This window comes from Malus sylvestris, chromosome 8, assembly GCF_916048215.2.
Source record: "Malus sylvestris chromosome 8, drMalSylv7.2, whole genome shotgun sequence".
Lineage (NCBI taxonomy): Eukaryota > Viridiplantae > Streptophyta > Magnoliopsida > Rosales > Rosaceae > Malus > Malus sylvestris.
Genome location: NC_062267.1, coordinates 30,015,454 through 30,033,653, shown reverse-complemented (window position 1 = coordinate 30,033,653; position 18,200 = coordinate 30,015,454). Strand labels below are relative to the sequence as shown.

The 18,200-nt window shown below is 35.2% G+C and overlaps 2 protein-coding genes across 3 annotated transcripts; one reads left to right on the top strand and one right to left on the bottom strand.

Annotated features, from left to right (window-relative positions):
- Window positions 1–610: 610 nt before the first annotated feature.
- LOC126632877 (uncharacterized) lies at window positions 611–6,366 on the top strand. Of its 2 annotated transcripts, XM_050303407.1 has the most exons (9): window positions 611–869; window positions 1,844–1,908; window positions 2,534–2,602; window positions 3,271–3,390; window positions 3,918–4,000; window positions 4,110–4,185; window positions 4,679–4,864; window positions 5,341–5,469; window positions 5,975–6,366. In XM_050303407.1, the coding sequence occupies exons 3-9, from the start codon at window positions 2,582–2,584 to the stop codon at window positions 6,143–6,145; spliced, it is 786 nt and encodes a 261-aa protein (XP_050159364.1). In that variant the 5' UTR covers window positions 611–869; window positions 1,844–1,908; window positions 2,534–2,581; the 3' UTR covers window positions 6,146–6,366. The 2 variants fall into 2 exon arrangements, with proteins under 2 accessions (XP_050159364.1, XP_050159363.1); XM_050303406.1 differs by lacking the exon at window positions 1,844–1,908.
- A 3,422-nt stretch (window positions 6,367–9,788) lies between these two features.
- On the bottom strand, window positions 9,789–14,647 carry LOC126632876 (protein NRT1/ PTR FAMILY 4.3). The gene is made up of 5 exons (XM_050303405.1): window positions 14,231–14,647; window positions 13,567–13,784; window positions 12,735–13,172; window positions 12,310–12,452; window positions 9,789–11,001 (listed from the first exon to the last, which is right to left on the bottom strand). Exons 1-5 carry the CDS (start codon window positions 14,367–14,369, stop codon window positions 10,098–10,100), a joined length of 1,842 nt encoding a protein of 613 aa, XP_050159362.1. The 5' UTR covers window positions 14,370–14,647; the 3' UTR covers window positions 9,789–10,097.
- Between the last annotated feature and the right edge of the window lie 3,553 nt (window positions 14,648–18,200).

Genomic DNA, 18,200 nt, shown 5'->3' with positions numbered 1-18,200 from the left:
CATTGTTTTAAATTGTCTTCATTAATTGTTATTGCATTGAGTGCACCGTTCCGTTTAAGGGTGTATGGATTAGTATCTGCTTTGGCCTTGCCTAACTTTTTGACACATCCACCAACAAAATATTTTTATTCTTACATATCCAGTTGCATTATAAAGTAGTTTTGCGTTGTTTTGTTTTATGCTCATAATGTTTAATCATAATATTCAAGTTTGAGTTTTGGATAGATTTTATCTAGGGAACTTTAACGAAAAGCTCACAGTACTGTTCACTTTAATGAAAAACCACATTTTTACACTAAAAAGTCAATCCTGTTACTATTCACTTTACCCTTTATTTTATCCTTATCATTAAAACTCAAAATTTTCAAACTATTTTCATTAGTTTTCATTTTTATCTATCATTGTACTATTCTATGCCAACTGGTTATTAAACCAAAAAAATTAAAATTAAAAAATACCTTTACATATTACTTTATCTATAAAATCGGCGTTAAATTAATAGAAAAGGTAAAAGTATGGGCCGAGCCCAAATGAAAGTACTTGGACCCAAGCAAGGCCGAGTCCAATTGGTTTAGTCTCCTTTTGTTTTCGTCTGTTTTTTTGGATCGGCTGATTGTTTTTGGTCGGTCTGGTTTGGATCCGTCCCTCTCCTTTTTACTTGCGATTTCTAATCCTCTTCCGATTCCTGCCTTCCTCTGTTTTCAGGTTCCTTTTTCTCTTCCGATTCCTGCTTCTGTAAAAATTTCTCAGAACCAACCACCAGGTATTATCCCTGAAAATTTGAAAAAATGGAAGGAGAAGGAGGAGAAGAGCTCAGCATACAGGAGCTGGCCTCCAATCTCTCAACCTACAAAGATCAGCTTCACCAGGTCCCCCACTCCACTCTTTTGTCCTTCTTCTTTGTTTCATCTGTTTTTATTCCTATTACGATGTTAATTTTCATCGTTGCAGTCGATATATGCTGTGAGTGTGATTAGGGTTTATTTGAATTATTATTTAACTAGGGTTTTTCTTACCATTATACCAATTATGATATAATTAACCTGTTTGGGTTTAACAACTCCCCTCTCTACTTAAAAGAAACAATTTTCCCAGAATTTTGATTGATCCTGTATTGGTAGCAAACCAAACTAAAGAAAGGGAGGAATTTTGAAACTCTGGTTTATAATGCGTGCAGTTGGTGATTTCACTGTAGGAATTGAGTCTACATAATCTACGGTCCGTCTGCATCCTTGGTTATTTGATACACTAGGAATTGAAATCTTTGTACGATTGTATACATGTGTGGTATTTGTTATGTAACTTTTTGTCTATTAGTAAACCATGTCCAGATGTATATTGTGAATGATTTTCAGCTTCTTTGTTGATTTTAAATTGTGGGAAAACATTTATTACTCGTACAGCAAATTTCTTCCTTTGCCGTTGAACCTTATGTGTAATGTTTATGTTCTCGCCTTGGAATATGAGTCAATGGTTATGGGGAGTGAGCTTTAAGTCTTGAATAGACATGAGATTGGCTTATACACTAAATTCATATCTTCAAGTCCTATTGTTGAGAAAGTATATTTAGTATGTTGTATTGTATGTAATAGTGAGCATTCGAATTAGTGGAAAAAGTGCATCTTTGCAACCATTGCATTTGAATGCGAGCAAATTGGATATTCACTATCTAACAAATGACACAATTTATCCTATATAGAAAAGTATATGAAGCCGGCCATTAACTCAACTGTGTCCCTCATCATTTAAGTTTTTGATCTGAAAAAAAAAAAAATTGATGAATTGTTGGGATAGAAGATCAGTCAGTCAAAATAAATAAATGAATTCTTGTGGAGATGTGCAGTTTTACCCCTTTGATGGCGTGTTTGGTTGGAGCATAACAAGAGAATCTTCGACAATGAGGAGAAAGTGGGTGCACTTTGGGATAGAGTTGATTACATACTTCTTCCTGGGCTTCTATTTCAAAATATTTCAAGAACATTCTATATAAAGGGAGTGTTTTGATTGGAGGGCAGTTTTGTACCGAGGGTTCTCTAGGATGCTGTTGTGTCTTTTGGTTTAGGTTTTCTCTGGGTTATTTTGTTTCTTATGTTGTTTTTGGTGTTTGAAGGACTACTTGTCCATGCTTCTTATTTTACTTTTGTTTTCTCTTAATAAATCTTGTGTTTCTCATTAAAAAATATAAAAAAATGAAAGGGTACACCGTACACATGATATCTAGGAGGAAGCTATTCCTTATATAATTTTGAGGTGTGTTCTGTTTCTGTAGTTGGATCTTCTGACTTAAATTTAGTGGGATCCTGAAGTTTGATGTTGCAATGTTACAACGTATGCACAATTAGTTATGCTTTGATATTGTCTTTTGATGAATTATTACAAATTTTTTACCATGAAAATAAAAATTTGAAGAACGAGTTGTTATCTTGTGTTTTCTATATTGAAAATTATATGCTGTAGGTTGCATGGTGAATCATTCTTTGTATTCTCTTGTAGATATGTTTTTTGTAACGATTTCTGCTGTCCTCTGGATCAGGTAAAGGAGCTTTTAGCTGATGATCCTGCAAACTCTGAGTATGTTGACATGGAAAGAGAGCTCAATGAGGTATCTTTTTTTCTGTTTGTTTTTATATTATATTTTTGTATGTATATTTCATGTACATCTTATCAAATCATTTGTGATTTTGATTCATTCCTATTGGAACTCTCATATTTATTTTTGAGTTTGTAGTGTATAGGTCTATATCTTACAGTTACTGTGTGAAACTGAAAACTGAGGCAACATCTTCTCTGGTCCTTAGGATGACAACCAATGATAGTTACTGTTATATGGATCTCTAGGTTGTTGATTCAATATCATTCTTCTTTTATTTCTTCCTTCTCTCTTTTGAAGGAATCATGTTGCTCAAACTAGCAACGCCAATTAACTGCTATGGCACCTGTGGAGGTTTGTTTTCTTTACAGGGTTGAATAAGGTGAGGATGGTTTTTATGTTGAATAAAGTTCATACACTTCAGAAAGCGGAATTCTGGAGAATTTAGAATTTAGAAAGAAAAAAAAAGATCCTTAGAGCTTCATAAAGTATCATGTTACTTCTATCTTGGTTCCTTTGCAGGTGTGCTTTGTGTGGTGATGGTCAGCTTTCACCTTCTCTTTAAACTGATTTCCGATGTTCACACTGAGATTCTAAGTTTGAAATTTGACAATAATTTTCTCTTTACGATGTATGTCTATTTGTATGTATGTTGTTTAAATTTAGGTTTGATAATGCAGGTAATTGCTCTGACAGAAGAACTACTTGCAACTGCAAAGCAAAATCAGAATTCCGGATTAGATTTCGGGACAAGTGATAGTACATCACCTAGTTTGCCCCAGACTCAGAGGAATGAAAATGTAAGTTGACATCCTCATGAATTTTTTTATTTTCGTTTTATTTTTGTGTTTTTTTGTTGTTTTTGTTAGGGAAAATATGCTTTATGCTTTGACAGGGTTACTCCTACAATGAGTTATGTGGTAAATGGCTATGTAGAAATATGCTTTTTTTGTGTGTGGCTTGAGAATGACTTACATGAACAGAGTTTTGTTTCTCAAAAGGCGCTGGACCGGGGTTCTATATAAAAACTTCCTGCTGTTTACAACATATATTTCAACTTCAGAAGAATTTAAAAGCATACTTGGTAACCCAATGTGGAATTTGTTCCCACATTCAGTGACCTTTAATAATGCATGTTATGAAGCTGATACTACTGTAGTGCTTTTTGTAAGGTTTATCTATAGAGCTTTTTCCTTTTTATTAAACCCTTTTCAAATGAATTTTTCTGTTGACCCAAACAAAGCTGGTATTACTGTCATTAGTGTTTTCTTATGTTGTATCTTTCTCGTGTCCTGTTGTGGTTATGTTATAATCATTCCTTGTGCAGGATTCAGGGAATATTTCCGATTATCATGACAAGTTTTCTGTGGGCACAAAAGTTCAAGCTGTTTGGAGTGAAGATGGGGAGTGGTATGTGAGAAAAAATAGAGATTATTTCAGTAGATTTGTGTTTACAATTTTCTACATTTGCTTTACCTTTCTTTTCTTTTTGTCTGTGGTTGATTAGTTGAATGTCCAGGTATGATGCCACAATCGAGTCTCTTACTCCAAATGGGTATTTCGTTACTTATGATAGCTGGGGGAATAAAGAAGAGGTATGGTTTCTCATACACATTGAATTAATATGTTTATAATTCATTAAGACATTCTTCTTTCTATTGATCATGTTCATATCGAGGTTGAGAGAGAGAGAGAGAGAGAGGTTGAATTGTTAAGGTAGTTGTCTTTAAAATCTGGTTTTATTATATTTATTTTCTTTGATTGAAACGTGTTTTATTCTGGTGGAATGAAGGTTTATCTGTTCATACATAGAATTGACATTGTGAATAGAGTGATGCTTTATTTGCTTTTTGAAAGTTATGTCACCTATTAATATTATTCAATTTTGAAATGACAACGTAGTTTTTCCTTTTTCTCGTCTTAAAATTTGCGATGAAGTTAACTTAATATTTGAGGTTGTGGATCACTTTTGTTTTCATGACTGATCTCCATTTTTTATTGCATGTCCTTACATTTATTTTGGCTCATACGTTCTTCTTCTTTTAAAATGTAATTGTGGTCAGCCACTGATACTTTTTCTTACTTCAGGTGGATCCAGACAATGTAAGACCAATTCAAGAAGGGGCTGTCAATGCATTGCTGGAAGCTGAAAGGGTTGCTGAGGCCACAAAACAAGCACTCAAAAGGAAGATTGCACAAGCTTCTTCTATTGACTTCCAATCACGAAGTTTACCACCAAAACTTCGTATAGAACCTGATGATCCAGAGGATGTGGTATTTTATCTATCTGTCTAAATCTATTTGGTTAGTATTTTACTGTACAGAAGTGTGGATGTGATAAAATATTCATAGGACAAAAATGGTGGTCCAAAAGTTAAAATCTCAGGGCATGTTTACTTAATAGAAATGGAATAAGGAAGGAATGGGAGAACTTAGAAATAGGAAAAGGAAAGGGAATTGGATCAACTGATTCCTGATATTGAGGTATTTATTACAGATTTTAAGAGGAAGTTAACACTTTTCCGATTCCTTGTGTGCTAGTATAGTAAACACAGTGGAAGGTTTGGAAGTGAACTGATTCCCATTCCTATATTTTAGTGCTAGTTTGGTAGCAATCAATTTTTTTTTTTTTTTGGCATCTTCTATTATTTTCTTAAACCCTAAAAGTTATGTATAATGTTTTTAAATGTGTTCTGACAACTTGTTTGTTTTTTTTGGGGACTGATTCTTGCCAACTTCAAAATCTACAGAAAGTTACCAAACGCAAAAAGATACATGCTTTCAAGTCGAAGATGAGGATGGAACAACTGGAAGTTACACAGAATAAACGTCAAAATGCTTGGCAACAGTTCCAAACAACCAAAGGCAAGACTAAGAAGGTATGTTAGCTCGACATTTTGAATTTCAATGTGTTTGCACTGTTGTCTGGTTGCTGTTTTTCAAGGGACAAGAATATCGGCTGCTTTAATTTGTCTGCGCGCCTCTGGAGTGTTTCCAAATTTTTACTTTGGTAGCTTTTTCTTCTTTTGGAGTGCTTCTCTTAATCAAAATAGTGTTTTCAAAGGCGGTGAGTTGCCTTAAGTGTGCCTCATCACAAGAGGTGAACACATTACAGATTAGATAAACTGTTGCAACTGTCTCGTTTTAAACTTCTCTTATTTTGTAATGAAATGTTTCATTATAGGTTTAAAAGACAAAAAGGTAGCCTTTTGTTTATCTTGTTAGTGACCTCTTGTTGCCGTTGTACTTGTACCTATTAAAAAGGGTTTTACCTGACAAATCATAATGATCAATTTTCAACTAGCTTGTTTCTCAAGAATTGGTTTGGTATTTAAGCAGACAATTGAGTCACTTATCCAGAGCTATAACTTGTTACATTTTCAGATTGGTTTCTTTTCTGGACGCAAGCGTGAGAGCATTTTCAAGTCTCCTGATGATCCTTTTGGGAAGGTTGGGGTGACTGGAAGTGGGAAGGGCTTGACAGATTTTCAGAAGAGGGAAAAACACTTGCACCTCAAAGGGGGAACGGGTGAGAATGATGAAGAGGCTCCTTAGGTCCATAGACTCCCTGCACTTGCATAGCGACGAAGAAAAACAGTCTACCTGCCCTCCCTGTACCTTGTGAAAAGGTTTAGTCAGAACTTGTTAGCTCAAAACCCGTGGTATGCCATTGCCATATGCATTGTTCTTACCCTCGTGTCGTGTTTATTATTGCCTTAAGAGTTGTATTGTGTTACGCGTTTATGTCTTGAAATGAAGCAATGGTTCGACTCCCATTGATTTTGATCCGTGTGAAAAACCCACGCGAACAGTTTTTGCATTTACTTTCCATGCACTCTGCTCTGCGCCCCCCCGCATGGTGAATCCAATTATCCCCGTCTCGGTCGGAAAAGACTTGAAAGGAAGAGCAAGAAGGGATGTGTGTGATGAAAACGAACAACTCTCCGAACTCTTATTTTACAAGTCCAACCAACTCTGTATAGGCTTAATTACAAGGATTCATGAAATGAAATCAACGAAAATATTCTCCTTAAACTTTGTATCGCCTGCTTCGTAGTCATTCTTCCACCATTTGCCAGCATCATGATCAAAGTTGATCATCCGCTCCGGGGCTTCAAATTTCCCTTCACAGCCTCATGAAGTATTAAAAATCAATTTCCTCCAGTCCTCGCAGAAAAAACTCGCGGACAGATTCCAGTCATATGTATGTATGCTATCAGAACAAAATCACAAAGCAACTGACATATATACTTGCCACCAAAACGTTTCATACACATGGAGGCATGAATGATATTGGTGAATTGATCGATGCATATTAACAGTGTCCTTTATACCACTATATATATACACACTCGCATAATGTATATATCTTAATTTGTTAGCAAACTCATGAATCAACAAAACGATGCATACTCTTGATATTCAAATAACCATTCACAATTAACGATTGATGCATGCGAGACATTTAACATTGACACAAGTATGCACTATTATTTAAGGACAACCAAAATCAACAAAGAAGATGGGTTCAATTCATCTGGACAAATCAATCCTTAATGGAAAAATCATCAGAGTTTACAACTAATATCACATGTAAGAATAATTTGATCTCTAAAAATAACATAGAAGATGAAGTCATAGCCGACTTCAACAGTAAACTTCTCCTCTCTTGTTGAAACAATATCAGATTTACAGTAGGTCTAAGTCTAATAATAAGCGTGTTATTCTATGAGAGCAGTAACTACTATTTATATTGAAATAATTCTTGTGATTTCTCTATTAAAAACAGTATAGGAAACTAACATACAATTCCAATTCAACTATGAGTGCTAAGTATAAAGATTCACTTAAAATTTCAATTTCAAACTGATTAGAACAATTTGAAACTCTTTAATAAGAACATTATGACTAGTTCTAACTCTCACGATCATACTCACTTTCTAACACTAAATTCTAGATGCGCTAAAAGACACAAGATATTTAGACTAGTGGGTTATGACTATGGAGGAACATGTAGAATATAGTTTGAGGTGGCATGTTAACAATTAATCGGGCCAGCGCTTAGGAGATACAATTGGGGTTGAGGCATTTTCACGGACCTAATTGAAAAGCAGGGATTATTCAGTGAACAACTTCAAAGACATAAACATCCTGATTCATGACTTTGAAACGTAAAAAAGTTAAAGTTGCAGTACTTTGTGCTCGTGGTGGTGAATCTGCCGATGGAGTGGAGGAGGGGGCCTCCTTAGACAGACATGCTAATCTTTTGGCAAACATATAGATTATGGACGTAGCATTTGCACGAGAGAAGTTTCATTCAAAAGGATAGCAAAGGGGGCCCTTATATTTTTCATCTTTATATATGATTCCGACACCACCAACATCAAAACATGTTTGAGACATGTCTCTCTTGTTGAAAAGGGGCCCTTATTTTCACTGCTTGTTGAAAAGTATTACTCATCATCATGTTCCTTATGCATGCATGCATCACCTCAAGCCTCATGGTGGTTAGATTTCCTCTACACTCTACAGCCTACAGGTGGAGGAGAGGTGGAGGAGAGGAGACTCTCGATCCCTCTCCCTTAATTTCAAGTAACAAATCATCACTTCACTACAGTAACAATAGCTATCCTACCACTTGCGTATCTGCCTTTATCACATTCAGAGAATCAAAGGATAAGGCACGATGCGAGATATCCTCCTTCCCTTTTCTTAATTACTCAAATTCCTTGCAAAGAAGAAAAAACCAAGTCCATTCATTTCTAATGATATATTGCCAAACATGAAACATCTTTCATCTTAATTTGGCACCCACTCAATATGCATGGTTCTACATCTTAATTATATAAATATGTTTGGTTTCTTTCCAAATAAAAAGTTCAAAGTGATTTGAAATGTATTCAATACGTATTTGCCTACAGGGGTGCTTTCTTTGGGGAGCGGACTAGTATGCTATTAATAAAAAGGGGTATGGATACCACTTAATTTGAATGTTGGCAATGTAATGCAATTACGTCAAAGTATATTGTTCTACCTTTATAATCTAATATGACGTCCACAAAATAAAAACCAACATTGTTATAGTAATAACATCATTTTGCGTAATTAGTTATAGCGTGATTATTATGTAACATCAGAGTGTAAATTAACAATTATAGTGTAACGGTGATTACCTGTTTTGTGTGTTTACAACTATTATATGTTATGGTAGGGAGGTCATAAGTGACTTACGATGTTATGTACTTTCATGACGTTTCCTAGTAATAATTTACATCTATGTTGTAATAAGACATGCATGTGTAATCATCAACGTTGGTAGTGTAATGGAAACAAGTCTTTAAGTATTACCATGACCATATTACAATATAAAGGTAGAATATTATACTTGAACATGATTGCTTTGCAACTATCAACGTTCAAATTAGATGGTACTAATACTCTTTTTTTATTAAAGGGTACCGTAGAATTTCCCAAAACAAATGAAAAAAGAAATAGAGTAAATTGTACAAATGGTCCCTCAACTTTAATCAAATTGGAGCAATGGTCCCTCAACTAAAAATCCATTACCTTTGGTCCCTCAACTTATCAAAACGTGCAGCTATGGTCCCTCAACTAAAAATCCATTACCATTGGTCCCTGAACTTTAATTCAAGTGGAGAAATGGTCCTTTAACTTTAACTCAATTGTAACAATGGTCCTTCCAATATAACTCGTTTTGACAAATTTTTTGACATAGTTGACGAAAAGAACCATAATTATATACTTTGATGAGTTAAGGGACCCTAATTATATAAATGGTCATTCCAACATAGCTTATTTTGACAAAATTTTGACAAAATTGATGAAAAGGACAATAGCTACACATTTTGATAAGTTAAGGGACCAATGGTAATGAATTTTTAGTTGAGGGACCATTGCTCCAATTTGATTAAAGTTGAGGGACCATTTGTACAATTTACTCAAAGAAATATAAGATGAGTGCACATTAAACACGGCCTCACCTTACAGCATATATGTAACGAGAGACGCAAAATTTCTTGGAATAAGCATTTTCATTTTTGGTTAACCGGAAAGCTCTCAAATGGATGAAATTTAAAATACTCATAATGGTTAGAAAATGTAAACTTTACAATTTATTTTTATTTTTGTTTTACATCTCAAAGACGAGACCTATCAGTCAAAGAGAAAAAGGTAAATGTGGTCCAAATTACATCTCTCACTAGAGTAGATTTCACATTTACATCTTACAGAAATATATATAAAACATATCTAAATACAAGTTTTACATCTCAAACTTTACATCTCTCCATTATATATGCTCTTATTGATATAGAGTAATTTGGATACCCTTATACATGCATAGCATGTGAGTAGTGCATATTATAATGGTTACATATATGTGTGTACGCTGTCGATCGATCAGAGCCTCAATCGAGCCCTATATATATTAATCACCTTCATTAATTCACAGTTATTTTCTTAAAAACCCTAAATATTCTTAAATAAATTATGGTATATTATCATCCAGTCTATGATGGTTATAATCCTCCGTGCGAGCAGTGTCATGACCATGCAGCTGGGGTAGTGCACTTGGTGCTGATGAAGATGAAGGGGTGTGAGAGTACCAGTGAGACCAAAATAGATAGTTGAGGAAGTTGAGGAAGCTGAGGCCTGCCAGCAACCAATAGAAAAGGTCCAGTCTGTCTTTGTTGAGATTATTGTCACCCAGCCAACCACCACCAACGCCACCACCTGAGGATGTTGTGATCTTATTCACCAGAGAGACGAGCAGGGAGCTCAGGTAAAACCCAAATGAATAGGAGCAATAGGTCAAGGCAGTTAAAAATGCTTGCATCCCTTTCAAGGATTGTTTGTAAAAGAACTCAATGAGGCCTACGGCAGTGAGCATTTCCGATAATCCAAAGATCAAGAATTGTGGGGTGATCCAAAAAATGGAAATTATTTGGTTCGAATGTATAGCTGCATCCCTTCTCTTTTCCTCCATGATGGCAGCCGCGATCATCGAAAACGTCGCAAAAAAGAGTCCAAACCCTATTCTCATTAATGGGGAGATACCGGAATCGTGACCGGTGAATTTTCGAGCAAATGGAACAAAGAAAGTGTCATAGAGAGGGACAAGGATGAGAAGAATGATGTAAGGGATGGATTGAAGTGAAGCTGGAGGTATATGGAAGGATTTGGTTAGCTTGGTGTTCATCATACTTCCTTGTTGGACCGAGAAAGTTTGGAGCTGAGCCAAAATTGTGTTGAAAATTATGGTGGAAGCAAAAATTGGGATGACTGAAAGAAGTATTTTTACTTGCTTCACTTGAGTAACGGTGCACAATCTCCACGGACTTTCCTTTGAGTTAGTGCGATCTTGAATTTTAATGCAGGCCTTGTCCAAGAACCTGATCATCATGAATTAATTTGGAAGATATTACTCAAGCATGCGTGATTACTAGAAAACACAATACACATTTATACAAGCATTCTCAAGTAACTATCATGGCTATAGCTAGTTGTTGGACAACTACTAGGCACAAAAAACTTAAGGAAATTGGCTAAAATAATGAACTAATTTCAATTGGTGAAATGATCACTTTTAATATCTAATTGATATGTAGTTAGTCTTTGATCGATTTATCGTCATTGTTTTGATTTTGATCACTTTAGAAACTAGAATTTGTGAATTCATCGTTGCAGCCAATTTTCAAGAACTCAAGCTAGCACAGAATGATTGAACAATGTATGTCAAGTGAAAATGACAACCATACAACCATGTGATGTTATTAATTCGGTGTTACAATGTGGATGAACGACATTAATTTACAGTATGATATTGACATTTCAACCTAGTAATATAAATGCATTTGCAACACCACCAAGGTGTAATGGTACATAAAAAACAAGGTTACCTTTTGAGAATCATATCAACAAAAAATATGAGAAAAATGTATAGTTCCTTAAAGGATAACTCTATCCACACAATCATTTTTATTTTTTACACACTTATTTTTATTTTTAGTTGTTAAATGAAATGAATTGAAAAAAAAATCAATGGTAAAAAATTAACAAATGTGTGTGAAAAGTAAAATTAAGTGTTTGAGAAATAAAAATAAGTGTGAATAAAACTATCGTTCTTTTAATTTTATAACAATCTCAAAGCGATGAACAATCTTCTTAAAAGGAACCAGATCCTCTCCGGATCTCCTTATTGGGGTTCTTGGAGATCAATTGATAGCAACCCTTTATCAAAGATCATGTAGCCATAGTTTTTTCTATTTTTCACACAAATTGAAGCTTGAAAATATAAAAAACATTTAATTATGATAGCACGATCTTTGAAGAAGGATTAATATCAATTAATCATCCGAATTCTCAGTGAGAAGATCCAGAAAGGATCTGTTTCCTTCTTCAAAAAAGGGGACTGTTTTTACAAGTGGGAAAATAATTGGCCGAATTAGAAGACATGCACACGAGCGTGGAAAACAAGATGCTCCCATTGTAGGTCATAAAATAATAGAAATAAGGATATACGTGTTTTCTCCTTTTGTATTTGGGACATGGGTCTTCTCCGAATTCATATATCCTCATTTATCAAATTCATGTATTCAGATAATTAAAATTTAATTCAACATATAAAATTATTATAATTTTTAAAATATGCTTCTATTTGTAACTGTTATATTAAATTTTCAAGGTCCTTGTATTTGTACCTGAACTTTTCAGTGTGAAGAAAGCTGCCAGCGTCAGAAGAGAAAGTAGCATTGTCATTTAGCGCATTGTTTTGGCTTCCATGAAGCATCTGTGGATTAGATGGACAGACCTGCTTTCTCTTTAGTATTGCAGCCACAAAAACCTAAAAAGGAAAATAATAAGATATTATATATTCATTTGTTTACGTGCATGTGTAGAATCTCATATTATTCGCCAACCACATGTTAATCTTTTAAAAAAAAAAATGATAATCCAACAAAATTGCATACCGACACATGCACATCAAAACAGTATATATATTTATAACCGATTATACGAACCATTCCTGATTAACCCGTGAGATATGTTAGATTCCATATAAATTACTAATTAATTAAAAAGATTAAATTGAAAAGTTTAATTAGTAAAAGTTCAAATATTATACTTGAGCAATGGGAGTGAGTATGCTTCCTTGAGGTCGTTTGTTCCTGTAATATAGGGTGCCAGAAACCAAGCTGATCAACCCCATCGCCATGGCGGCTGCTGAGACTCCAAAGCCAACATCCATTCCAGAGTGAGTTTGGACCCACACGAGAAGAGTGAGGGCGACGAGTTCACCCATGGAAAAGGCAAAGTAGGCAGCATTGAAATAGGTGGAGAGTTTCTTGGACTGCTTTGGGTCATCTGGGTTGAACTGGTCAGCCCCGTGAGCAATCATGTTAGGCTTCACACAGCCACTTCCCAATGCCACCAAGTAAAGTGCTACGAAGAAGATTAGTGACTTGAACCCTTTTGCCTCTACACACTCCTCTCCGTTATTAACGTTGCATGGGGGTGGCTTTAGCTGCGGAACATGAGCTTGGACTGACAATAATATGAAACCCTGCATGCAAGCATGCGCGCAGATTCAGCAGACATACATATATCATCATGTACAAAAATGAATCCATCAATCAATCATTTGTTCACATGAATTAATTAATTGAGTACGTAGAGACATTACTCAATCAATAATTGTTAAAAAAAAATAAGTGGTCGTCATATTTGAATACGTGATTTTATTTTTAGCGGTATTATTCTGTAACTCTAACGGACTCGTAGCATAAACAAGTTTAGCAAGAATTTGTTGCAGAGAGAGAGAGAGAGAGAGAGAGAGAGAGAGAGAGAGAGAGAGGGCGTGAGGGAGAGAGAAAATTAACAGGGATGGATAAAGAAAAAAAGACAAAAATGGTGAGATCATGATGAGGGAAGGCTGAGCTTTAAGCTAGGTAGCTCACCGAAAGTTCCACAAAACCAAAGATAAGCATGGTCCAGAAACTCCCAAGATAAGAATCAGAGACGTAGCCACCAACAAGGGCTAAGAGAAAGACAGTTCCAATAAAGTTCGTCACTACGTTGGCCGAATTTGACAGAGAAAAGTGCATCTCATTTATCACGTATGTTATGAGGTTGTTCCCAACTGCAGCAATTCCCATTATCTCAAATGATTGAAGCCCTGTGCATGAAAACAAAAATATCATACAAACTTAATTACGAACGTTAAAATCACACGAAAAAGAAAAAAAGAGTAATGAACTAACTCCTTAATCGTAATGAATTAGTACAATCTATGGCTTAATTTAATAGAGTTTTAGTAAAGTAATTAAGTAGATGACGAGTTTGACCAAATTATTATGATTGACATATTGTATAAATTAGCTCAAATCCTTCATCTTTTTATGTAAATATATCTTATATTAAAATAAAAGATTATAATAATTAGGGTGCGGCTTTCTTTTTCATTTGAGAAAAGGTGTGGTTCATAAGCTAAATCAACAAACCATTTTCAGTGTAAGTCTGAATAATTAGTTATCACAAAAGTTATATACAGGAGAAAATGAATTCAAAAAATACCAAATTAGAGAAAGTAATTAGAAGAAGATATAGAGGATGTGGCTATACCAAGAACAAATGCAGCAGCTCTCATGCCACCATGCTTGGTAGGATTGGAAGGTCTGCCTCTCCAATCAACAGTCATCTCTTCCGCCATTTCAGATGTGTCAATGGCCTCAACTTTGTGGTTCTGCCTCCTTTGTTCCATATCTATAGATGCCCCTGCTGCTATATATGTGTGTGTGTGTGTCTCTCTCTCTCTTTGGCCAAACTAGGAGGGAGAGGGAGAGGGAGAGGGAGAGGGAGAGGGAGAGGGAGATAGATGAGGGCTAGTAAAGGATGCCTGTTAAGGTTGTTGCCTTGTGTTGGTCTGAAGCTAATAATTCTGAATTGGAAGCAATTGGGTTGTTCTAAATTTATAAGCCAAGAGCCAAGCTCCTTGCGCCGTGGGATTGTAAGTAAAACCAAAATATTAAATCCACACGCACTATAACCACGTGGATAACACTTCATCCAGGAAAAAAAGGCTCCGCGCTGCTACAAGTCCCAACTTCCTATCTAGCTAGTTTTTTCTAGCACTAATGACCTCATTAGAGTACAACTCCAATGTTCTTTTCTAATTGAGCTAATAAGTTAAATTTAAGCACTAATAATCTTACTAATTAAGAGTGTCTCTGATGTGCTTTTTAGTTGAGCTCTTAAGTTAAAAGACTTACTCAAGTTTAGTTATGGTTCCTAAACAGCTAAACTCTGATAATATAGCTCATAGGGTCCTCCAACTCCACCTAGTGTTACATAGTTGGTCCTTCCGTTAACTCCATTAGTTTTTCTGTCAAATATAAAGTTAAAATAGTAATCTGACCTCACAAAGTTAGAGAACTAAAAACTAGAAGAAAAAAGAAAAGAAAAGAAAAGAAGAGAAGTGAGGGTGGTTGGATTACACGGTCGGGGGGTTGTTTGGGGTTGTATTGTATGAGGGAGAAGGAGGGGGAGGTTTGGGATTGCATGATATGGGGGAGGAGGAGAGGAGACCAGACGATCGAGGAATTATCCATGAGACAAGGTTTGTTGAAGCAGGTGTGGTCTACACTGTCCATTGCATTGTTATTCTTACTGGCAGCTTGACTAGACAGAGTAAAAAGTAGTTGTCGGTAAATGTTGAAAATCACTTGATGCACGTTGAAAATCACTTACTTCCTTCTAGTAAAGTTATTGTTTTCCAATAAATTTCCTGTTTTGGATTGAACTCCAAACCCTCCTTTTAACAATGAAAAAAAAAACTCCAAACCCTAAGAATTTGTTCATTAATCCACGACAACGGCATCAAACTTGAGAGTCAAAACTTAAAAGTCCACTCAAAAGTCTCGAGGCATCCAAACCTAAAACTTAATTCATGTTAAAGAGATCATCTTTTTAGATCATATTTTATAGATCACATAATGTAGCAGTTGATGATTAGATATCTTCTTTAAACCAATATCTGTCAATTGCTGAAAACCTATCCACCACTATAGAATCACTCCCGATAAGAGAATAACTGCATGATAAACTAGCTACTAAACGGAAATGACTTTCAAGTGCTCATTATTCAAGAAGATATACTCCACGTGTCATAAAATAAGTGAATGGATACAAAAAAAATATAGTATTTCATCTTCTTGTATTATGATATGTGGAGTATCCCTTGAATATCAGTACATGAAAAAATCTCTCCTAGTCAACAATTGATCTTCTTAACACACGGCATTAATGTATGAGTTTGGCGGCAGGGAACTCTGTGCTCAAATTCATACCTACTAGTACTACTACGGTATATATTGTATATGTGAATGTGTTTTTAGTATACTTTTGGTGTAAGGTGTGGTTTGATACATTGACCCAAAAGATAAAGGTATGGTTTGATCTTCAAGTACAAGGAAATATATTATACATGTGTTGAGTAATAGGGGGGAGACAAAGTGGAGACACAACATATGAATATCCTAAGTGGATCCCAACACACATAATATTACCACTGTTATATCCTGTTTTCTTACCACACTTTCAAGTCTATATATCCACATCCAAAAGGTGTTTGTTATTGATTGGTGTTCTTTTTTTTTTACCAATTGATCACCACTAGGCACTACCACTATGGAAAGTGAGGAAGACTATTTTTACTCCCGTTAATTAACTCGGATTTAGATCAAATCTGGTTCCGTAGCTCCGGACCAAGAGATTCATGCAAGAGAGAGAGAGAGAAAAAGAGATTTGGATTGTTGAAGCTTTTAAATTTTTGTGAAGTGGACCAATGAATAGGCTAACAAGGGTATTAAGATTGAAATTGAGTAGTCCGAATATCTTGATTTGCAGGTTTTATACATAGAAATATGGAGTGGATCTCATTCCCTTTTAACTCTTCAATCAACAGTTCCATCACTTAATTAAATCTGTTTTGGTAAGTGACTGTCCACTTTTGTAGGAATTGCGTTGTATATTCTTTGGAAAAGAACAAGAAGGCGCAAGACTTTTGGTAAAAGTTCTTTGGATTATAATGATATATGATGGCCATTGCAGTCGATTACCGTATTGCTTCAACCATGCACAAAAAATAAATTATTGATAAAAAAAAAAAGAGCTAATGAATTTGAGGGAAAGAGTGTCTTGTGGGAATATCCAAATGACCTAGTCACAATGTTTTGATGCACTAACTTGTAAAAATGGACCACATCGGGTGACTGTAGGGAGCACATCAATTTTTTTACGATACAAGTGATATTTTACTCTAAACGAAATTAAGAGGAGAGGGTAAACACATAGCACAGCCGTTTGAAGATGAATAATCTAATTAACCACCAGATTGAGCAATTATAGGTTTCACTAGAATGGAAAAAGCGCCCAGAATAATAAACACCGCAAAATTTTACAATTTGGCCATATATATGTGCTATATATATTGGTATATAGGCAATATATGGTTATCGTAAGCAGATTAGTTATAAAGTGGACATATGTACTCCTCTTATGCATCTGAGATCATTGTCTCAAGCAAAAATTTGTTGCATTATCTTTTCTTACATCGACAAATGTTAGATATGTCTAATTAGTGGGGGGCGCATTAGCAAATAACAATATTGCGATTACATGTTTAAGGCATTTAATTAATTGCCCCAATGGAGGGTTTAGTGTGTGCATGTTGTTTAATTAACATGTGATGTGCTTAAAGAAAGAGTGACTTCCAACCTATTAGGCGGTAGGCCACGGGAGATGTAGTGGGCGGAAACTTGGTGTGATTTTCAACTCTTGGACTTGGGTGGTGGTTTCTTCTGTGCATACATCAATAGTCCACAGTAGCCTGAACTTGGACACAATTTTTATTTTTATTTTTTTTAACATAGAAGGTATTCTTATGCAGTCTTCGTATCACTATCACATGACGGGACATTGTATATTTAATTTTAACATTTGACTTTTGAATCAAATGGCACACCAAAACAAAACTAGTAATCATAAAAAATACAAGTGTAAGAATTCAAACTCGAATTAAAGTTACGTAGTGTACATTCACCAATATGTCAACACATGAAGAAGTCAATAGTTGGCTGAACTTGGACCAAATAAAAGCCACTTTTGGAGCCATTGGACCAAATAAATAAGGGCAGGAGCATTATCATAAATTTATTAATTCTCTGCACCATACTCGACCATTTTCAAAATATGTAGGAATGTGTATTTGTTAAGGTCAAAAAGTCCCTTAATTGGATCGATTGAGGGAGAAAGTTGGTAGGTGGACATGCACAACTCTAAAGGCTAAGGCAAGCTAGGCAAGCTAAACTAGCTAAGCCTTGTAAGTTATTGGAGAGGAGAGGCTTCAATTCCTTCCACTTGTTTTCTTCTTGTCTTGTGCTGAAATGATTGCTAGCTTAGCTAAGGTCATGCAATTCACCAATCAACATTTTTAAATGCCTTATTACCCATTTGAAGCTATATACATCTTCAACGATATTCTAACATTACTCAACATCTTGTTTTCCTTATGAGCTTTTACATTAGTTTTTTT